Below are 22535 nucleotides of genomic sequence, written 5' to 3'. Positions count from 1 at the left end.
AGAAGTGAAAACTGGTTGTAAACTGATGAGTAAGAGATAAGCTTACACCTCCTGTCCTCCCAGGGAGTAATTCAGGGACAGGCGACAAATGCTGACTATCCAGTTCTGTGCTCACATCCAAGTGGCTGCCTGCTCATCTTCTCTGGATAGATGCACACGTTCAAGCTCTGGGGATGGAAGATGCAAAACGTCATTGCCCCCTTCCATTCTGCTAAAGGAAATAGCCTTGCTCTGAGTATCACCTTTCCACAGAAAGGTGTTGTGCCTCCTCAGATCATCTTTGAACCCTGTGCTCCCCTCATAATGGAAAACGAGCACAAGCCTGTCAGAGAACCAGCGTTACAGAGAATCTTGCGATGCAAGGTGTCAGTTTGTTTTGCTACAGTTCCTCTTGGCTCGCAGCCTGTTGGCCCTGAGCTGCCGTCCGTGTGGTGATGCTGGCTTGGGTCTGCGTGAGCAGTCGAGGTCTGCATGTCTGTCCTGTCCGGTGTTTCCTTGCCTATTTCCAGGAGACTGGCGTTAGAGGGCAACAACTGTTTCCTAGGGGTCTCCCAAAGAGTTGGTACCCTTGGAAGGTGCTGGGTGCTGTGCCAGCTCAGTGCTGGGTTTGACATATCTTCTGCTCCAGGTGAGAGCAAGAAATATTTGCGAGCAACAGCAAACGCAGTTGTCTGGTTCTTGGACCCTCTTGATTCCTTGGTCCCCTCGGTAGTGTGGCACGTTTGGTGAGGAATGCTCCTTCTGGCAATAGGGCTCTAAGTTAAAGTGATGAGTCCTGTACGTCTCGCTGTTGTGTAGTAGAAAGGGTTTGCTGGATGATCCTGCAGGGAGGTTAGGGTGGTACGTGTGTTGTTCCCCATGTCTCACTAGCTCAGCCTACGAAATCCTGTTTTGAGGAGCTCTGAGCTGTTCACTTGTGTGTGCAGATCCCAGCACACCGAGGCACCCGCTTTGGTGTTGCGGAGAGCTCTGGCCCTACCCTGTGGGGAGAAGGGGGGGGTGATTCCTGGGAAAGCTTCCAGCGCTGGGCCAACTGTGGAAAGGGCTGGGCTTTGTGCCAGCCCTTCGGAGGGAGGGGGAGCTCTTAGCTGCAGTGAGTGTGTCAGGCAGGGGCTGGCATAGCCTGTCGCCTTCCTCGGCGGCTCGCTGCTGCTCCTGTTCCAGGAGAGAAACCGATCTGGACACAGCTGTGGTCAAGCAGAGCCTCACCGAGCGGGTTGGTACAGGCTCCCGATGTCCTTTTGGTAGCAACTGGCACAAAAAATCTGACATATGTCGGCGCTTCTGGGAGGAGGAGGAGGAGTTCCTGCTTATATTGAGGGGGAGGGGAAGCACGATCTCGGGGTAGGTGAAGAAAGGGCAGGCTTTGGGGGAAATCAGGGAGAAGAGGAAGAGCCTCTTTGCGGAGGGAAAGTTGTGATCTCGGTGTCTCACCTAGCAATCTCTGCAGTCCGTGTTCTAGGCGCTGCAAGACAAACGGCGGTATTTGGGCACCATGGCTACAGACCCGCTCTCAGAGCTTCAGGATGACCTGAACTTGGATGATACCAACCAGTCCCTCAGCCAGCTCAAACTGGCCTCCATAGACGATAAGAACTGGCCAGCAGATGAAGTCCCTGCGTTCCCCAAATCAGGTAAGTATCCTAATAATTAGGGATCTGGCTTGAGGCCAAAAAGGAATTGTTTGTCCTGCATCATTGTGGTCATATCTACCTACGGAGAGAGTCCCAGCTCCATCTAAAAGCTTTATAGATCCATTACTGTTGCACCACGCCCAAGTGAATTAGCCCTGCCATTGAATAGCACTGAAAGCTCGGAGCCAGCTGCTGTAAATATATTCTTTGTAAATATATTCTTCTCAATTCTGGCACTGACTGTGCTTTGGTGGTGACAGTACGGACACGCTGTAAATCCTTGAGCGTCCTGTGTTACGGTCTCTTGCAGGACAGTTTGATCGTCCTGGATGGAAAGGTCTTGAGATTCCATATGGGAAGTAGGACTGGAGAACTGGGCTGTTGCTCGGAAAGTCTGTAGGAATCCAGTCAACTCCTGTGCTATGAACCGTTGCCCAAGGAGGTCAGGGAAACCAGCTCAAGGGCACGTAGGACAGCCAATCCAGATCCCTTCTTCTAATTGCTTTCCGTATGTTTTGTGCAGAGGATTCCAAAGGCTCCCCTGAGCCCGTCACTCACCTGCGGTGGGATGATCCCTACTACGATATCGCCAGGCACCACATTGTGGAAGTAGCAGGTAGTCTTTTCTCTCTGTTTTCTCCTTGGATATCTTTGCAGCTGGGCTGAGGAAGGGTCTCTGTAATGGAGTTGTGCGGGCAATTGCTATGTGCCAGGCCCAAGTGGCAACGACAGCTGGCATCGTAAAGAGAAGGAGCACCAAACTTCTTGAATGCTTGCAATAAGTGCAATTTTCCATTGACCTTGGTTAAACTTGCATTCTTTCTTGGGTCTTACTGTCTTGATTATATTATTAGCAGGACTTGGTCACTTTTGTCAAATTGTTTTAGGTGTGACCCTTGATTGTGCCCTAAGCACAAGATGTGGATTCTATATGATAATGTCACACAAATTACCTAGTTGTGAGCTCCCTCAGTTGACTGAGTAAGTGTGGCAGCTCTCTGTTGTATCCAAATGGCCAGTTTGCCATCCTGTCCATATACAGCATTTTTAGAAACCTGAAATGTGGGGGAGAGGCCTGGGGCCCACTGCAAGGAAGGACCTGATCATTCAGGGTCGCAAACATTCTGATTTCTTCTGTATAGTTGTCTCATCAATATTATTTTAATTACACTAACCCTCAGCGTTTACAGCTGGGACCTCCATGAGAAAGACTCTTGGAGACAGTTTTTAGGTTGCTGTGGTAAGCCTGAGGGAAGGTCATTCTAGTTTGTCCTGCATTCCCTGTTTAAGAAAAAAAGCCTCTTCAACCTGTTGGGACTTGACACACTTCCTTCTTAATCATCTACAGCCACCTCCTTCCCTTCCTCTTGCCATTTCTCTGTACCTTGATTCCTGCCCCACGTGAGAATTTGCAGAGAAGCGGAAGCGCAAGCTGGAGTCCTCCTGATAAAGGGTTGTTCTGCAGCTGGGCTGGGTTAGAGAGGAAAGATTCGCTGGCAAGAACCTTGGCAAGAGTTGTCCTGACATTATTCTTTCCTAGGCTGTCATCTAGAATGAAGTTCCTTTCTCCTAACCTCTCATGTTACATTTTTAGGGAACAAAATGATAATGGCAAACTCAAAACCTTCTTTGTCTCCCTCTGTGCCTTTGGCTGCCTAGGATGACAGGCAGAGTGTTTAGCATTTGAGCCATTGTGTCTTCCAGATTCTCTACAAGCGCTTTGATTTGCGGATGTGTTAGTAACCTTCTTTTCCATGGGGCTGGAGTTCCAGGACTGGAGTTAATTTGGGTCTGCACTCTGGTCTCCCTGCTGCCGAAACTGCAAGGGAACAAACGTGTGGAGTCCTGCCATTTCAGTGATAGTACCTAGAGCGTTTGTAATGCAAATGGCAGAGGTACCCGGTGTTCCTGAACTCTGGGAGCTGGTGAGTTAAATTGTACTGTTGTTCACTCCAGACAAAGCCCAAGTGCTTAGCAGAGTGTTTAGATCGCAGACATTGATAAGACTGGAATGTCAACCCAAACCCAGCACACACTTTGTGCTCTGCCTTGATGTAAGCACCAGTGTTTCTGCGGGATTCCTGTTCCAAGGTAACACGGCGGCTGTTTTACAAGCTTGCTGAGTATCGCTGCGAAGGAGATGATGCGTCTCAGTGGTGCTGGAAAGCAGCCATTTGACACAGGCGTCTAGGATAGCACATGAAGAATTACCTAACTTCCTGGAAGCATTTCAGGGTGGTAAGATGGCTGCCTGGGAGGTGTGCCTGCCTTCTGAAGGACATCTCTTCCCCGTCATGGTTTGAATTTGTGTTTCTAGTGAGTTTCCTGGTTCTGTTTGTGTGTCTGCGTAGTGCAGAAGCATCTCACAGAGCCATCTGTTGTTGGCTGCCATGAGCCACTTTCCACCACTAGCCTGTTTATCTGAAAATGTCTGATAGTCCCCACCACAAAATGTGGTGCAATGCCTTTTCTGGGTAAAGAAGCCCAACTCCACATAGTGGCTTTGCTGGCACTTTTGTTTTGAGGCTCACTGGTGTCTCATCTGGAAGTAGGATTTATGAAGGTGGGCGCTGGAGCTGAAGCAGTTTGTTCAGTTTTCTTGGTCAATAATTAATAACATTAACTGTTCAGAGAATCAGACAGGGTAATGTTCTCTGGGCTGTCACTGGAGGCAAACAATCTGGGGAAATCTGGAAAAATCCTTTTAGAAGTAGCCTGGGGAGTCAAAATCCCACTGGGGGATTAAAGTGGAACTGTTTGGTTCTGGCTCTACTGACGAGCTGTGCTTGTCAGCACTTTTAGGTGCAGTGAACATTTGCCACGCTGAGTCTGAAACAAAACGGCTCCACCCCAGCTCTCCTGTAAATATTAGCAGGTGGCAGCAGATCAAGGGTAGTTTCATCCATTCTGCTGTTTTATGAGCTTTCACTTCTGTGTTCTTCCCTGCTCTTCACTTCAGAGCAGAAAGCATATGGCTAATTCTGTTTGTGCTTTCCCTGAAATACGTTCTGGGGTGCTGATGCTATTTTGGGACAAAAGCAGAAGGCTGGTTACCGTCCTCGGGCTGAAATCCCAGGGTTATCCTGTGTGGTCAGAGCAGTAATTGCTTCTAGTGGGCTGGTGCACGGTGTTAATAGACAGTAGTTTATTTTAAAAACATTTTTAAAAAAGGAAAGAAAAAGCAACTACCAAAACAAACAAACCCCCAGTTCTGATTACAGAAAGATAGCATGCTCGTTTTCTTGCTGACTTGAATTTGTGACTCAAATCAAGTCATGCCAGATTTCAGTATCACAACTATCTGGCTTAAGAGGAAGGAAATTATTCAAAAAACATTTTGCAGAGTTTGCCATAAAAAAATGTTTCCGTTTTCATTTTCCCTACTTCAAAATAGCGCAGCAGTTTCATGGAAGCTCCCCTTCGTGCCCTGTGCTCCTGTCTGTCCTGGGGGCTGGGACCTTCCTGGAAGAGGCTGTGCGTGGTCACGACCTGCTTTTTGTCCACTGGACGGAGCTGGCATGTCATTGCTGTTCCTAGGGGGGTGCCTCACAGGGAGACTGGGCTAAAGGCATCTACGCCACGGTTCCAAGGGGATATGGTGGCACCGTTATGAACCAGAATATTTTAGTTTTAGGAAAGCTTGTTTTGGTTCGGGAATTTAATGCTTTTTGGAAGGAAAGAGATGATACTCTTTACCTGTCCTTTCAGACCTGCCCTCAGGTGTTTGTTTCTGGAGCATCTTACGGAGGTTGTGGAGAGGTCTCTGTGTGGTTGTGCTCTTCTTGACTCTGAGTTCTTCTTTTTGTGGGTGCTGTAGCAAATAAATTTGTCTTTACACGTGGCTAAAAGTTGGAGCAGATGTAGCTCGGTTTCACTGCACAAACCACTTCTGCAAAGGATGTGTTTTTTTTTTCCTTACATCATGTAATGCTTGGAAGAAACACAGGCTTTTGGTTGAAGGCTGTTGATGAACTGTCCCAAACTTCTGATAAGTTTAAGAGATGCTGTGTCCTGCTGCTAAGTCTGTTCCGGCAAAGGTGCTGCTACGTAGTCCCTGCCCAGTGACTTCAATGCCTTGCTGAAGCTCAGAGCGTGTTTCTGCTAGTCTTGTGGGAAATCTGCTGCCTCCCACCATTAAATGGAAGTCTGTAGGGCTGCCCTTGCAGAGAAGGCTTGATGCCAGTGTGTATTAAGACCTGCTACTGAAATGCAGGTCACTCGCAAGGTGGCGAGCTGGAGGCGTACCTTCCTGAGCGTTCCTAGATGGCAGAGAATCTTATTCTTTGTGCCAGGTACCAAACTAACCTAAAAAGCATTGTAGCTGGCTGCTGGCTGCAGGTGCCAAAGTTGTAACTAATGCTGATGATTTGCTGGTGGTGGTGACTGATGTGGGGAGATAAAATCGATCTTGGAGCAAGCACCAGTAGCTGCTGTTGCACTAAGCAGGCAAAGGCAGAAGTTGCAGACGAAGCTTGCATAGGAAGTAGGTTGCATCGTTGCACCCCTCTGATAATAAGGGTCCTTTTCCTTTCTAGTGTGGTGCATCAGTATTGGCTCCATTAACACGGGCAGCCTGCATTTCTGCTGCATTTGAATGTAGTTTCTGGCTTTTGCTCTTTTTTTTTTTTTAACAGCATTTATGTGATACAGAATGATGCATTCCTTCTGTGGAATTGGGCCCATCCAAAGGCAGCCCAGCTTCTGCACCATGTTTTCAGATGTGAAATCAAGGGAATTGAGAGTTCCTAAGGAGTCTGAGTTTCTACGGTTTCTAAGGGAGATCAAGGGAACAGAGAGTTTCTTTTTAGAGCCTTGCTTTACCGAGCCTCCTATGTCAACAGGCCCGTTTGGGTCTGGAGAGTATATATGGCTGTGGGAGAGATGGAAAGGGGCTGAGGATGGCAATAAATGCCTTCATAACCTCCTCCCTGAACAGAGAAACCTTTTCCACCGCAAATTGCCAGTTTATTTTTTTATTCAGAGTCTAATAAGATTTTTTTATAGCTTGTGTTGAAGATATAAATTGTCCTCATGTTCTCGTTAGTGAAATTTGGCTTCTTCCAAAACAGTCTGTTGAACGTGTCATTCATACAGAGTGATGTCATCCTATGTACACTTCGGAGGTTGTTCAAAGGACCTTGACTTTCAGAATTTGTGGCATTTAACCCTTTTAAAAGTGGCAGTATGGCGGTCGCCATTTTGTTGGTGGGGGAAGTGTTAACTGCAAGTGCCAGAAATTGGACTAGGATTATACAGAATTTGTTGCAAATTCAAGAATCAGGAATCCTGGGTACAGTTACCACCTCTGTTAGTTATGGTTGCTTTGGAAAGGAGCATGGGGGAAAGATGAAGTAGAAGGAGCTTAACTGCTGCAAGACAGCAACTAAATGCATCCCAGCGGCAATCCGGCTAGACTCTGAGACTTTATACTCAAGGTTACTTTCTGGAAAAGAGTGCAAAACTTGGCTTGCTATAACTGTGTTTCTGTTCCTCCAGACCAGGGTGCACTTGATGGGGCCCAACCAGGTAGGTAGATGTTTTGTGATGCTGTAGATCATGGTATTCCTTCAGCATGACCGTGGCCTGTAGCTGGGTTATCTCAGGGGAGCCCAAACTTTGCTCAGCCTTGGGCTGTGCTGGCAATTTTTCAGGAGTCCAAAGGCTGTACAAAATTGTCGTCTGAGGACTGCACCTCTGCCTCAGGCACAGCAGAATCACCTGAGCCAAATTTGGCCTGCGGGCTTTACTTGGGGCACTTTGGGGCTCTCGGGTCTCAGTGTAAATCCTGTTCCTCTTCTGGTGGTGGCCTGCTTGGAGCAGTTCAGTTCGAACACAGAGGTACCTTGTTGTCATGTGTGCTTTAGAAGTTCATCCTAGGATTGCTTCCCATTCCTTCAGACGATCTGCTGCTGCATGCACTTACTGTGCAGCTGCCGCTGAAATTTGAATTCTCCAACTGAAAGCTACTGTTATCAAGTTCTTCTCCGTTTGGCTGCAGAGATGTTGTGTCTTGGTAACCTGTTCCTTATTCCAGCCTGAAGCTGTGCTAGACTGCTCTGTGCTTGCTGAGCATTTGTTAATAGTCTGGCCTTCAGCCCCAAGCCTTAAGGATTTGGCTGCCAGTGCTTTCACACTTCTCGGAGTAGATCAAACTCTCGTGGTACGAAATTCTTACTGCTGTTTCTGAACAGCAGGCCAAGATCTTCACACAGTCCATGGAAATGCTGATCCTCATTACACGGGTTCTTGTCCACTGTTTGCTGTGGGAGACATCCTTCGTTTTACATTCTTAAATCTGATCCTTTAGGTTGTGGGGTTTTGTTTTTTGTTTTTATTTGTTTTTTATCAGTTAGGGCTTTTAGTCACTTGATAAGGCTTTATAATTCTGGCAGTGTTTGGATATTGGGAGTATCTAGGTGTAAGATGTCATGTATTAAAATGCTGCTACCTCAACCTTCTTACTTTCTTTTCTTGAGAGCCTACATCCATGTTGGAATTCCTCGGGCATCTAAAATCTACTGTGGATACTTAAACACTGCACTGTGTCATAAGTTTGGCACGAACCTGAAATTGCATTAGAGGAGTTCTTTTTTTTACTGATGGTGGCTCTGATAAGCATCCTAAGCTTTGTGAAACTTGTGTAGTGTTCTAGATTTCTGTAGCAATGTCCCCTCCTTCTCCCTGAACTGTCAGCTTTGTTGCTTTACTGATGACACTAGCTTTTCACAGAACCACAGAGTGGTTTGGGTTGGAAGGGACCTTAAAGACCATCAGGTTCCAACCCCTGTGCTGTGGGCAGGGACACCTTCCACTAGAACAGGTTGCTTAAAGCTCCGTCCAACCTGGCCTTGAACACTTCCAGGGATGGGAAGTGTTTGGTGGCAAGTTTTATGTGTCTGCATTCTCTCAGTATCAAAGTACCTGGATCAATCTTCTCACTTGCATCTTTCATCGAAGTGGGATCCTCAGCTGAGGGTATTTGGTGAATGAACAGGGTCCTTGAACTGCGGTTTTACTGGTAGCATCAAATCGTGTCAGAAAAGCTGACTGATATTTTTCAGGAGAAACACCTAGAAATATACAGCAGGATTTGCAAGTCAAGTGTGTATTTTCCATGTTGGTTGTACAGATTTGTTTAGTATAGAGTCCTGTCTCAGGACAGTACTGCTGCCTTGATAGGAATTTCTGCTCTGGTACGTTTGCTTTGCTGCAGGTTGAAAACATTAGCCTTGGTGATTAAACTTCAGCTGTTCTAGGAGCATGGTCCTACACTGATGGTTTGGAACCGCAGGAATGGTGTTCTCATCCCATGTCTCAGGAGTGCGTTGGAAACACTGCTCTTCAGATGGGAGTTGAAAATGAATTTGGGCCTTAAAAGCACCACAGCAACGTTCAGGAGAATCAGCGCATCTCAGTGCTACAAGTCAATATCTATTTAGATGAGCAGCAGTCTTGACTGGTAGGCTCTGCGTGTTGGCTGCTGTCCTGCTCTTTGTTGTTTAGAAAATAATAATTCTGAATTCCATCCTATAGGGAGGTCGTTGAATTCTGGAGTACACTGAAAGTATGTTTTATGCATGAACATGCTCACAAAGGTATGCACTTTGTTGGGGTGCTCTGTGAGTGCTAACATATATAATTGCTTCTTTGTTGGTTTGTTGTTAACTCTTGCTGAGCATTTCTTGTCTGGGAGAGGTAGCAGACAGCCTGAGAATCCGAGCAGCTACTTCTTGGTCTACAGTTGTGTTCAGTGGGAACTTCAGGTACTTGCAATTGCAAGCAAGGGGTGAAAATGTAGATACGTAAGATGAATATTGCAAACAAGAGAACAAACAGTACAAGGGATGGAGCATCTGGGAAAGATCAAACGTGATAAGGAACCGCTTAGGTGGAGGCAGAGAGGCCACCTGGAGGCAGTTTCCTCTGGCAACCAAGAATGCATGGAATGGGCTTTAGGTTCTTGTTTATAAACTGGAACCAACTGATTGTTCATCTTTGATGCTCAGGAGCTGAATTTTATATCTGGAGAAACCAGACTGATCTGATATATATCAGGTGGAAGCGGGATTGGCATTCAGTGGTTTCAAATGTTTGTGTTGACAGGCTGAGCTCAGTGTGGTGAAACTGGTGTGAAACTCACAACTCAGTAATGGGCATGCTGGTTCCCGTGTAGTTCTCATGCAAAAATTCATTCATATTTGGAACGCAAAACGGGCCACTCCTTTTCCAGTGATCCAGGGGACTGTAGGTAATCTTTTGGTGTGCTTGGCCCTGTAAATAATCCAGGGGAAACATGCCACCTCCCCTCTGGCAGAATCGTGGATTGTCTGTTTTTTCTTTTATCAGCAATCCCAGACCTCTTCAGCAAGGCTGTGTAAGAAATGAGGTTCTAGACTTTGCATAGGCCCTGCTGAAGGCTTTCATGTCATTCTGGAGGAAGGTGCTTAAGGTATTTGGTTCCTCATTTGTGACTTGTCCAGCCTGGAAGTCAGCGCCCAGGAGCCTGAGCTGGGCGTGCAGCCACCCGCAACATCACATGAAGACGGTGCTGTACTGCAGTTCTCCACAACCAAGGCCTGCCTTGATCAAGCTTACAATCTGCTTCATGCCCTCAGACCATCCACGTCGATCTGAATTGCATCCTGTTAACTGAAGACAGCACCTACTCTGTCTTTAACACAGAGCTGTGAACTGCATGGATCGGTGGGCTTTGTGGCCATTTTCTCTCATCACTACAAAACTCAGCAGATTCTCAGATGCTGCCATCTTCCTGCTGCTCTGTGCAGGCAGGATCCTTTGTCTTCCAGATGGTGCCATACAAGTGGTTAAAGACCACTGGGTAGAGTCACAGTTTGCCATATCCTCTTGCCCAGAACTTTCTACCCTGCATCTTTGTTCTGTAGACAGCTCATGTGCATTTGACCCAGCCCTAAAGCTCACAGCAAGCTACCAAGAAACTCTGGGCTAGGCAGAGAGTGGGCTACCGTGGGATATGCAATGTGATGTTGGTCTCGTGGCCTGGCTGTGCCTGTATCTGGTTGTTCCAGACGATCCTTGCATCACTCTCTTCTAGTCCTGCTTTCTGGGTCATGCGTCCTCCCTAACTGCCCCCACCTGCGCATGTGTATGTCAGTGTGATGGCCTCTGCCAGCCTCTCCTGGTCTGTACCTGGTGCTGCCTCAGTGTCCCTAACCTTTGTAGAGGCTCTGGCTTGTGTGCATCAGTAAGTTCTGTCTCGTGCTGTCTGCTGAGTGACTTGAAAGTGAGACTTGCAAGGGAAAAACAGAAATGAAAAAGCAGAGGGAATCTGCATCTGGCCAGGGTAGGGATAAAAGATGGGCTTAGCGGCTTCTTAATGTCGTGGCTTGTGTATGTAAATTCTCTGGCTTCCTTTTGCTGCAGCAAGTGGTCATCTGTTACAAACAGGCATTGTTCTTGGAAGCCTCAGGTTTGCTCTCCTGGGGTTTAATTTAAGATCTCAGTTGCTGCACGGCAAGTCTAACCAAGCAGTATTTGGGCACTGGAGCCCATGCAAGGGGGAGGAAACAGCTGCATGCTCTGAATACTGTAAATCCAGCGTGGGGAAAAGGATATCTTTCAGGAGGGTTGATGTACTACAGGGCTATCCTGCATAAGTAGAGATCTTTGCTGCTTTCTGTGATGTGGTCTGAATGGGATGGTTGTGCTGTAGGGGAGGGAGGAGGGTGTTCTTGAATATAGCCTCAGTAGCCCCTTTCACTGCTCTGTGCTCCTTCTGATTTGACAAGAAAACATAGCTCTCAGAGCAGGGTGAATAGCCAGAAAGACAAGAAAACTTTAACCCTTCGCACTAAAGGAACAATTTCACCTCCACTAGTGCTAAAAAGTAAGTCATCCTTATAGAAATGAATTGGAGGGGGGTGTCCATCTGGAAGAGAACCAGATTTCCCTCAAACTCTGCATATCCAAATGATTTGTGACCTGGTTCTCACTTATCTAAATCCGTCAGTTCCCCCAGCATGTCCGCTAAGCTTGTCCGTGCCCACCTGCTTGGGTTTTGTTCATGGCGCTGGAGATCTCTGCCGGCAGAAGTACTCTATGTATGAAAAGATGCTTCGGGGAAAATTTGGCTCATTGTCTCTGAAGCCTCAAGAGGTGGCTGGGAGCATCCTCCCCTAAGATGATGAGGTTGCTTTATGGGTTATTTGGCTCCGTTGTGGTGGGGACTGTTTTCTGCTGGGGTTTTGACATAGAATTGACTTGGTTGTGCCACACTTGGCAGCTCCTTCCGTTTCAGAATGGGAAAATGCAGCTGTAGATGGAAAAATCTAGGAGGCAGTGAACAGCAGCTTGTTCTGCAGGCCCCTTTGGAGAATCTGGTGGGGCTAACCTTGTCCATGTGTAGAAGAGGCTTGTGATGATGCTTGCTTCTCATCTCTGGGATGTGGCTGGGACTGCCTGTTTCTGGGAATTTCTTAGTTTTCAGGATATGAAACTGCTTTGTTCTGTGTGCAGGATGATGCTTGAGGTGAAACAAAAGCCACACGCACCGGACCATGAGTGGTCTGGGACTGTGTGCAGAAGGGGAGGAGCGGTTATTGTGCCTGTGAGGGGCAGTTTTCCTGTGCCTCCTTATGCACACATACAACAGGAGCAGTGCCCTCGGGAGCAGTGTTGCAGGACTAATGCTCTGAGTACTCTGCTCTGTACTGGAGGCCTTCATTCCTACATGCTCTGACTCATCCTGGCTTCCAATTCTTCCTCTTCTTTCAGGGCTGGAGCATGGACTCTGTTCTCCATTCACATTGCCAACTTGCCAGGCCCTTGGGGTTCAGGTTTCTGCTCCTAAACTAGGCCCGTGGCAACTCTGCTGAAAATCAGGTTTATCTTTACTGTCAGCTTTGGCAATCTCAATTTCTGCCTTGTTATGGTGGTTTTCCATGCTCCATTACCCCTTTGCTGCCAAGACCACAGCGTAGTCCTGGAACTCCCTGTAATCTCTGGCATTTCATCTGCAGGTGATGACAAATATGGAAGGAAAGTCATTTTGTTCAGTGCCTGCCGGATGCCCCCAAGTCATCAGCTTGATCACGTGAAACTGCTGGGGTGAGTAGTGTCTTCGGAGGTCGCTATTAACTTCTTAACCCTGACACGATTCCCAGGTACTAGATTCCTGAGGCTAAATATATATGGAGTGTCTTCTTTATCTTGACATGTCCTTGCAAAGTGCTTACGTTCATTGATGGAGATACAAATCCTCTGTTATGGCACGCTAAAAAGAGGCCCAAAGGGAGGAGGAGCCTCTGTGTGGCAGAGCATGAAGTGAGTTCATCAGCTGTCTCTTTTCAGGTACCTGAAATTCACACTGGACCAGTATGTGGAGAGTGATTACACACTGGTGTATCTGCACCACGGCCTGACAAGTGAGAACAAGCCATCCCTGAGCTGGCTGCGAGATGCCTACAGGGAATTTGATCGCAAGTGAGTAGGGGGCAGGAGGCAAGGGTGTAGCATGCTGCTTTGTAGCCTAATACAGGTCTTTCCCTTGCCCCCACGTAGCCTGGTGATCATAATTTACTATTGCTTGTTTCTGCTGCTTGTGGAGGTGGGTTTTTGTTTGATGCAGGCTGAATCATGGGATGCCCAGCTCTTCCTGAAGTTACGTCCTTTAGGCCAACAGGCAAGCAGCAAAACCAGGAAGCAGTGCAAGTGTGTCAGCCCCGTGGTATAATTGTTGCTTCTTGGTGAGACTGGTCACTGCTCCTGGGTGAATCTCAGAATAATGTAGAGTGTGCCCTTAGGCTGCTGGGCAGCCTGACACTGCTACCAAACGTGGAAGAGCAGAGGCCTTGAGTGCTGGGGAGTGGTGAGGCAGAATCCAAAAGGAATGGAACATCTGGGATGCCTTAAGCTTGTGAAAAGGTTGGTTCCCCTGCTGAAAGCACAGTTCATCCTTAGCTTCTCTTGGCAGGTACAAGAAGAACATCAAAGCCTTGTACATTGTGCACCCAACCATGTTCATCAAGACCCTGCTGATTCTCTTCAAGCCTCTGATCAGGTAGGAAGCCTCTGATCACCCACATCCTCACACTGATGGGGAGTGGTGGGGCAATTCTTGGGGGGAGGACACAGGATGTGTCCAGGCTGCCGAGCCTGCCCTGCTGTCTCTTGCCTTATGCTGTCTCCTCCTGTTTCTGAGCTCAGAAATATTCAGATGCAAGAAATACTACCTACAGAATATGCAGATCTGTGCTGCTCCTTGGTTATCCAGGCAATTGGAAGTAATGTGGTGCAGGCTCTGCTAATAATGAAAAAGGAAGTGAGAGTATTGGTCCAAAGTATACTTAATTCATCGTGTTGATGCTGAAATCCTAACTCTGTAAAATAATTGAAGAGTTGTCTCCAGCCTACTGCTGAGCTTAGGAAGGAGAAGAAAGCCAGGGCTTTAGGGAGGCTGCCTCTGCAAGGGCTTCTAACATGACCTGGAAAGTATTGGCATCTCCTGGTAAAATATGTGGAATTGTAGAGCTGCATGGGCAACATCTCTGCCATTCAGCCATACTGGCCCCTTTGCCCCATCAGTGTCTCTTTCAGACCCCTGCTCTGCTTGCCTGTAAGAAGTCCACCCTTCTGATACTGGATTTCCTGATTCCTCACCTACTACTTGTCTCTTGTTTTTCAGCTTTAAGTTTGGACGAAAAATCTTTTACGTGAACTTCCTTAGTGAGCTGGAGGAGTACGTGAAGCTGGAACAGTTGGGGATCCCGAGCCAAGTGCTGAAGTGAGAGTGCTACCTATCTCCCATTTGTTTAGGGCTCTATGAGAAGGGATTTTACTGGATGAATGGCAAAGGGAAGAAGGGATTGTTCCACCTATGCAGTGTTTTTTGAGGAAGTGGTGGTAAATTGCCATAAAGACTGTTGTTTCTCTCCACTGTCTTTCCTGTGTGTGCGCCCCAGTGCCCAGTTTTGTCCTTGAGTTAAAAAAAGCTTCTCCAGTGGAGCACCCATCATGCCCACCCACCCCTCAGGGGCTTTCTGCAAGCTATTGACATTAACACTGACTTGGACCTTGCGGTGTATGTCTGCTCTGTCTGGGCACCTGCTTTGCTCACTTGGCACAGTTCAGCTCCTCTTTGAGGCTTCCCAAAGTTACCACAATCTTGGTCCAACCACACTGATTACCCGTCCCTCTCACACATCTGCAGCTGTCTCATCACAAACAGTGCTGCCCTGACCTCTTACTTGTGCTGTGATCTTCAGCTACTCCAGCTCTTGATTCCATATATATCTTCCTTTCCTTCTGCTTTTTTTTTTCTGGCGACCAAATATTTGTTTGTGTTTCTCTAGGGCTGTCTGTCCTGTTTTTGCGTCGGTGGAACCAGCCATGCTAGGCTGGAGGTGTTACTAGTGTGTTAGAAGCGGGTCATGTGCAGTGTTGGGTTTGTGCTCTTTCCTGGAGGCGGACTGGATTTTTACTGTTCTGTCTTTCCACAGATATGATGAATATCTGAGATCTCTGCAGAAGCCTGCACAAGTGCCCCAGAAGCCGACACCCCCACGCCCGCCACTGCCAAACCAGCAGTTTGGAGTCTCGCTCCAGCAGTGAGTATCTCTGCATTATGTTGCTTTTGCTCTGACCTGGTGGATATGAGGTTACTGTATTTATAACTGAACAGCTGCAGGAGTGGTTGTAAAATTTCTTGCAGTTTGTACTTCCGACAAAACTATAATCATCCTTCTGAGGAACTCTGTGTCCATGTCCAGATCCTGACTGACTCAGTTCAGTTCAACTCTCTGTTCCGGAACTAGATCCTAACCTCCATCCTAAATTAGCATGAGGCTGTTTCTGCAGCAAGGGCTTACCAAGTGAGAAACAAAATAAGGACCATGAGGACAGCTTTATGCCACTAAACACTTTGTCTAAGCAAAGGAAGTATGTGAGAGGTGGATTGAGGTGTCTTTACAGCAGTGCTATTTTTATTGAGTAGGGCTGCAGATCTTTGTGTTTTTTTTTCATATCATAATTACTATTTTAAAAGCACTTCTACTTACCCTTGTACTGATTTCCACCACCCATTCCTGCACAATGACACAGGCAAACACAGATGCTGGCAAGGGATAGCGATGCTGGCTAAGTGTTGAAGATATTTTTAACCTTGAGTGTGATTTTGCGGGTGCGGAATGAGGAGGAGCCAGTATTGTGTGTCCAGACAGATCCTCTGAAGCAATGTGGGAATGCATTCCCCAGCTTCAACACAACATTTCCAAATGTAATCCCTGTGGTGCTGTGTGCCTGAGCCTGGTAGTGGCCTGAGAGGGGGTTACCACCTCCATACCATAAAGTGGTACAGACTGTCCGAGTGAGGGTGGCACAAATGCCTCAGCATCACTAGGCCTTCCTTGACAGCTCCTGTGTTGGTGTGTCTTCCATTACGGGAACTGGGTGGATAAGCTTATCCCATGTATGTCTGTGTCAGCTTCTTTCTGCCTTTTCCCACAAGAGGGAAAGACAAAAGGTAGTTTAACTCTCTTCACCTGGTTTGTAACTAGCAGCCTTGCCTTCTGGGAACTCCATTGCCCTGGTGTCTACATGCTATGATTTTTGTGGAAGATAAATATTGCTGTGGTGTGGTAATGATCCCAGACTTGCTCCAGTGAATGACAGCACGATGGGTGAACAGGAGAGAAGGCAGGAATAATGGGTGAACTGGGGGACTGGGATAGCAAGATCCTGGGTGACAATCAAAGGTAGTGCTTGTGTGGGCAACTTCAGGTCTCGGGGGCTGCAAGCAGGGCAGGGAGAATGAGTCATTTGTAACCTTTTGTCTTTTCCCACAGTCTAAGGGAGAAGAGCCCTGATCAGTCTCCTGTTCCTCTGGTGGTCAGAGAGACCATTGCTCATCTGCAGGAGCATGGTAAGTGTTAAAGGGAAGCTGCAACCCCTCTTAATTTCACATTGGTGGCCTCTCCTCCACTCAGTTCCCATCCAGAGTGTGGTGAGAAACAGCAGAGCAGCAATCTAGAATAAGTTGTAAAGGCCTGTCCCAGGGGGATAAGCCTTCAAGAGACTGTGCATTTTCATGGCTTGGAAGAACTTTTTCTCTTAGTTGTTCATACTCCCACTTGTATAAGAGTAGCAAATGCTGCTTGTACCCTTTGCCTGCTGCTGGAGGCAGGAAGAATTGCAGTTCTATAAAAAAGGGACACGTTGGCAACTGTCTGAACACCATACAGCATGGATTTATGATTGTTAAGACCGGCGTTCCTAGAGACTCCCACGTATCTGATCTTTTTTCTCCATCTGCTCTCACTTGACAGCTCTTGCAACAGAAGGGATTTTCCGGAGATCAGCCAATACACAGGTTGTCAGGGAGGTCCAGCAAAAATACAACATGGGTAAGTGTCCCGGCGCAGCAGAGCCCGTCTCATTCTCTGACTCCTGCTCTCTAGCTAGAACTGTGTTGCAGCAGAACGTGTTGCATCATGGCTCTTCACTTTCTTTGGTAGGATTCTAGGTGAGGCCCCATCGGGGGAAGACCTGAGTTGCAAGGAAGAAGCATCTGACACTGTATAGTATTTCTGCTGTGTGGAAAGCATAGTTCTTCCCGCTCGTGTTTCCTACACTGCCCTTTTCTTTCCTGATTATTTCCTTGTTTCTCAGGGTAGGGTATACCATGTTTGTCTAGTTATGCCAGAGGGACTGAAGATGACAAGGAAGAAACCTGATCATCTGTTTGGTTTGCTGTTTTCTAAAGAGTTAGTGATGGATTCAGCAGTGCTTTGCATATGCTTTTGGGACACACATTTTCACGCTGTTAGAAGATGTCGTGCTTCATTATCCTCTTACGTTCTTTAAAATGCTGCTTCCCCAGTTCTGGGCTCTGACCATTGTGTCACGTTCTTTGGAGGAGATCCTGCTTTGGCCAGTGAACGCTGAATCTCTGCTTTACTTTCTCAGGTGTGCCGGTAGATTTCCAGCAGTATGAAGATGTCCACCTCCCTGCTGTGATTCTCAAGACCTTCTTGAGGGAGCTACCCGAGCCCCTCCTCACTTTTGGCCTCTACAGCCATGTTGTCAGCTTCCAGAGTGAGTTGTAACAAGAGTGTGCTATACCCTGCATGTTGCATTGGCCAAAGACAAATCTTCCAAACCACCCTTATCTGTGAAAGGGCCAGTCCTGCATGGGATACCCTATGGCTGCAAACTGTGCTTTCACTGGGGTGTGTGCTGAGGTATTCATCTTTTGCATGGAGAGATGAGAATTTCTTATGGACCTGCTTGTCCCATCTCTCCTGCGTTTTAGGTGTGGAGGAGGAGAATCGTGTGGATGTTGTTCGCAAAACACTCCAAAGTCTGCCAGAAGAAAACTACCAAGTGCTTCATTTACTGACAGCCTTCCTGGTGCAGGTGAGCTGCTCTGAGATTTGGAAGTTGTCTTCTAGTTCAGTAGTCTGTGCCTTGCATCAGCTTTTTGCCTGCCTGCTCCCTCCTTCCCTTTGAGAAGAAATGAGTCTCAAGCTAGAAGACTGCCTCTCTCTACCTTATGTTCCTCTTATATGGGGTCTCACGACTGGGAGGTGCAGGCAGGCATTAAGCCAGTGTGATCTGTAGCAGGGAGGCCGAAAGCTCCCCGGAGTGGAGGTACGAGGGAAAAAATAACCAAGTAGAAGATTGGACTAGGAGAGGGGTCACAGATCCACCCTACTTGCTGCTGCTATGGAAGCCGCTGCAAGGCTGTTCTAGCCAGAGCGAAGATCATTTTGGTTAATAATGATCTGGACTGCAGAGGTACTGACTGGCAGTGCTCTCGGTCCTATTATCATATGGCCTGGTTGTTGAGCCGTAGTGGGATGGGGGAAGTGGCAAGATGTTGCTCCTCACCTCCAGAATGCTAAAAGTCCTGTGTTTCCCCCAGCCACTTTCTGGCAGTGGGTCTTCAGCTTCTGCCTGCCATCCTCCTTCCACTGACCTGGAGAGCCTGCCAGCTCTGGCTTTGGGGAGGGTGGAGGGCAGCTGCTCTGTTGTTCTGTAGGATTCACAATGGTCTCTCTTCTTCCCACGTAGGTCTCTGCTCACAGTGACAGAAACAAGATGACAAACACCAACCTGGCAGTTGTGTTTGGCCCAAATCTGCTGTGGGCCAAAGATGTAGCCATCACCCTAAAAGCCATCAACCCCATCAATACCTTTACCAAGTTCCTGCTGGACCACCAGAAGGAGCTCTTTGAGAATGTGGAGGCCTGAATCCAGGCCAGCCCACTCCAGCACACTGTGCCCACCTTCCCACCTTCTTTCCCACCTCGTCTTGGAGCTGTGACCAAGCTGTCTCCAGTGCAAAGGGACCATTGCTCCCCTGGGTGATGAGCAGAATGAGGGCTGTGGAGATGGTGGAGAAAGTGTAAGTAAGCAGCAGATCTCTTGCATCAGGTGGGGATGGGAGCTGGTCTCCCGGCTGCTGGGTGGAGTCCTCCCCAACCTGCCAGTCTGTGCAGCTCCTCCAGGGCTCATCACCAGCCTGCTGCCCTATAAGATGACCTGCCTTCCTTTCCTCCTTCCCTCACGTGCGTTTTTTCTGCCCTCCTGGTCCCTTCCTCAGCAAAGATCTTTTTTTGTTTAATCTCCCAACAGCCCCAGCTCGCTCCTCTTGCCTCAGCTGGGCTATCAGGGCTAGGGCAGACTCGCTGGGTTTGTGGCAGAGGTGTTCTTGCTGTGAGTGCCATCTTTCAGCACTGAACATGCATCCTGCCTTCTCCCAGAGGCACCTGAAGCACTGAAGGGAGCAGGAAGCCCTTGTGCTTCATGTAGCATTGTGTTCTGCACTTGCAAACACCTCTCCAGACCCACGGCTTTGACCAGCAAGTGAAAGACAGGTTCGCAGCACGTGGGCTGTGTAGACCTGCCAGACTGCAACACAGGGAAGCTGAATTTAGCCCATATTCCTCTGGGGTCACCCACTCCGGATACTCTTCAGCTTTTACTGGGGTGAGGTTACTCCTGTAGTTACCCAGCTCAGGTGTTGTCCCTCCAGCAGCATTTCCAGCCTGGCTGGGAAGGTTCGTGCCAGACCTGGCTGTGCAGGGGCCTGGCTGGGGTCCTTTCACAGACGGGAGGCTGAATTGCAAGGAGAAAGTGCCCTGGTGGCACTGAACTGCTGAACACTATGAAGATCACTGCCTTTCCCTGTGGCAGCAACACGAGGCCTCTTGTACTCCTTCAGGCGTGTGTATCTGTGCTGACAGGCACAGACTGCCTCGGTGGTTCTTCTTTTTCCTCTTCAGTTTGAGCAGAACTTTCTCTAGCACAATGCAACAGTGAGCATGGCCTTGAGGGAAGGTCTGGAGACTGGGGCTAACCCTCGCTCTGGAGTGCACCAGGCCTGGCTTACAGGTTTCTGCCCAGGTGCTGAGCTCTCGTGTGCCAAAGTTTTGAGGGAACAGCTATTCCATGCTGAGGGCCCTGCCCTCTCTCCTCCTCGGTTCACAGTTTCCTTGCATCCTACCATGGAAGCCTCATCTGATACATCCTGTATGCCCTGGGCATGCCTGGAGAAAATTGGGAGGTCTGCGAGGCAGGTTTAGGGCAGGATGTGCCCGGTGCCTTCCCCGAGCAGTGCATCACTGTTGGTTTGGGTTGCAGCGTGCTGGTTACCTGAGCTAAAAGTGATCCCTCCCCTTAACCTGGGCCTGAGGGAGCTTCTGAAGTGGGGAGCTTCTCGCCTTATTTCTCTGGTGTATTTACCTTTGTATCTTGTGCCCTGCATGCCTGGGCCAGTCCTGCTCCCTGTTGCATCTGGCCACGGGGACAAATGGTTTGGACCAAACAGAAGTCATTTTTTTACAAGCTACTGGATGCTAAATAGGATTTGCCTTTTCACAGCATTTTAGCCTGAACAAAAGTTGGTGCCCCAGCTGTAATGAAAAGAAGCGACCTCTGCTGCGGGGCTGATGGAAGTGGCTGTTTTTGCTAAGCTCTGGAGTGGGGCTGGGTGCGAACACAGGAAGCGTGGCAGGGCAGCGCAGGTCCACCCAGCTGGCTTGGAGGAGGCACAGCGGCTCGTGGGTGGGAACTGGGCATTGCTAAGGCTGGAGCCAGAGATGTGCTAGGGCACGGCTGGGCCTGATCCCTTCTAGATAGAGGGAACTTTGCCCTGTGGAGGCTACAAGGTTGCTGAGTCTCCCTCCTTCAAGAGTAGGAGTCTTCCCTGTTTGGCCAAGATAGGAGCTGTGGCTGCAGCCTGAACAGTTCACAGCAGCACCCACGTGAATGTTGTGAAGATACTCGGCTCCTGGTTCATCTTTGGTCTCTGCTAGAGTAATTGAGCAGGGCTGGTTTGCTGTGGAGTAGTCGTCTGCTCTGATGGACAGTGTGGAGAGAGGTGTACTTGCCCCAGGATTTACTTCAGGAGGCAAGGCTTCCTGGGCACCCTGCGAGGAGTGGGGAGACTGAAAGAGCCCCGTACTCAGCACCCGGTGCTCCTTCCCTCCCCTATTTAGGCTTTAGTAGAAGGGAGATTCTTGCTCCAGCTCTGTCTGCAGCTGACTCTGGCCTTGCTTGCATCTCCCTAGAGGAAAGGCAAACCCAGCTAACTTCTCCAGGGACAAATGAGCCCAAAGCGAGCGTCTTGGAACAGCAAGTGCCTGTCTGCTGGGGCACAAGGCCGTGATCCTACGCGCAGCTGCAGCTCTCTGGGAGGGTGGCATGTTCCAGCCCTCCGGGGCAGCAAGTGCCAGTCTGTGCCCGGTGGCCAGGAGCAGCGCTGGTGTAGCTTAGCTGCTCTCCAGGGGGAGAGCAGGGATCGCTGCAAGTGTCTGTGTTCTCTCTGGAGTTTGTTGGGTGGCTGTTTTTTCTTGTTTTGTTTTTGGTTTTGTGGATTTTTGAAATACTGTTTCCTTTTTTAGCAAAAAGGAGCCTGGTGCACCCCCTGCAGGCAGGGATAAAAGCCTGCTCCAGGTCAGTGCCTGCAGGGAGCAGATTTGGAGGGTGTTCAGGGAGCTGCTACTGCTCGTGGTGGGAAAGTGCTTGAAAATCCTGGAAGGGACCCAGTGTAAATATCCCCTTTCCTCTGAGGCTCCTCATGCTGGAGCTGCCAGGGGCCCTGGAGTAGGCCCAGTAACCGGGGCTGCTTTTGCTTCTGCGCTCTGCCCTCCTGAATGCCTTCTTTGGAGAGATCCTTCCTGCGACTTGAGCAAGGAACTGGCCTGGGCCTGCCCGCAGCCTCCGCTGGGTGGGTGGCCGTGAGAGCCTGCGTCTGCCGAGCCCAGGGGATGAAATCCCCTCGCCCGCTGGTCAGCCTCCTGGCGGAGAGCACCGCTGGCAGGGCGCGGGCCTGGCTGGGCTGCTTCTGTCCTCTGCGTGTCGGTGGGGACAGGATCTGGTTAGGGTGCCCGTCTTTGTCATTTTTCTCCTTGTCATAGAGCTGCCCGAGATCTCTGGTTTGTCTTTCAGGTTAGCGATGAGCCATTTCTCCCTGCGGGGATGGAGAATTTGCTCCATTCCGCCCCTCTGCTTTTTAGCACCTAGGCCGTTCCCCTCTGCTAAGACCGGTGCTGTCTTAACTGCCCCTGGTCACTCCCAGCTCCCTGCCCCAAGCTGCGCTGTGACATCAGAGGTTTTGGGTAGTGCAGAGGGGGCTGCAGCCGTCTGGATGCCTTGTGGCAATGTCTGCAAATTTGACAGAGAGCTGAGCGCCAGTTTGGTCCCTGTCTCCTCTTTGAAGCACAGGGGCCCCTGTGCAAAATTTTTGGCTTTGCTTTTGTTGCTGGTGTTCCCTGCCTTCTTTTCTGTTGACGTTCATTAGGTGCAGGGATGGGGTTTTCACAGTGGTATTAAGTCACATTGTTTATTTCCTTCTAATCTGCACCAATCTTATATTTCACGGTTTGCACTTTTTGTATTTCAATAAAAATGGAAATGTAATCC

General features: G+C 48.8%; 1 protein-coding gene across 4 annotated transcripts in view; it reads left to right on the top strand.

The window, feature by feature from the left end:
- The window catches only part of ARHGAP1 (Rho GTPase activating protein 1), a 32123-nt gene that overhangs the window by 3124 nt on the left and 6464 nt on the right, over window positions 1-22535 (top strand). For 2 of the 4 annotated variants that reach the window (XR_007708357.1, XR_007708356.1), the window contains exons 2-13: window positions 1451-1634; window positions 2158-2250; window positions 12632-12719; window positions 12963-13094; window positions 13585-13671; window positions 14296-14394; window positions 15110-15217; window positions 16454-16530; window positions 16934-17011; window positions 17574-17702; window positions 17920-18023; window positions 18681-19014. Coding sequence is in view for 2 of the 4 variants with exons in the window: in XM_035539656.2 (XP_035395549.1) it covers window positions 1496-1634; window positions 2158-2250; window positions 12632-12719; window positions 12963-13094; window positions 13585-13671; window positions 14296-14394; window positions 15110-15217; window positions 16454-16530; window positions 16934-17011; window positions 17574-17702; window positions 17920-18023; window positions 18681-18860 (1314 nt within the window). In the remaining 2 variants the exon portion in view is untranslated. Of the gene's footprint in view, window positions 1-751; window positions 1217-1450; window positions 1635-2157; window positions 2251-12631; window positions 12720-12962; window positions 13095-13584; window positions 13672-14295; window positions 14395-15109; window positions 15218-16453; window positions 16531-16933; window positions 17012-17573; window positions 17703-17919; window positions 18024-18680; window positions 22522-22535 lie in introns of those variants that run through there. The other 2 variants (XM_050711110.1, XM_035539656.2) reach the window with 2 other exon arrangements.

The sequence above is a fragment of the Cygnus atratus genome, chromosome 5 (assembly GCF_013377495.2).
Source record: "Cygnus atratus isolate AKBS03 ecotype Queensland, Australia chromosome 5, CAtr_DNAZoo_HiC_assembly, whole genome shotgun sequence".
NCBI lineage: Eukaryota > Metazoa > Chordata > Aves > Anseriformes > Anatidae > Cygnus > Cygnus atratus.
Note: the sequence above shows the minus strand (reverse complement) of the source record. Positions and strands in the feature narration are given on the sequence as shown.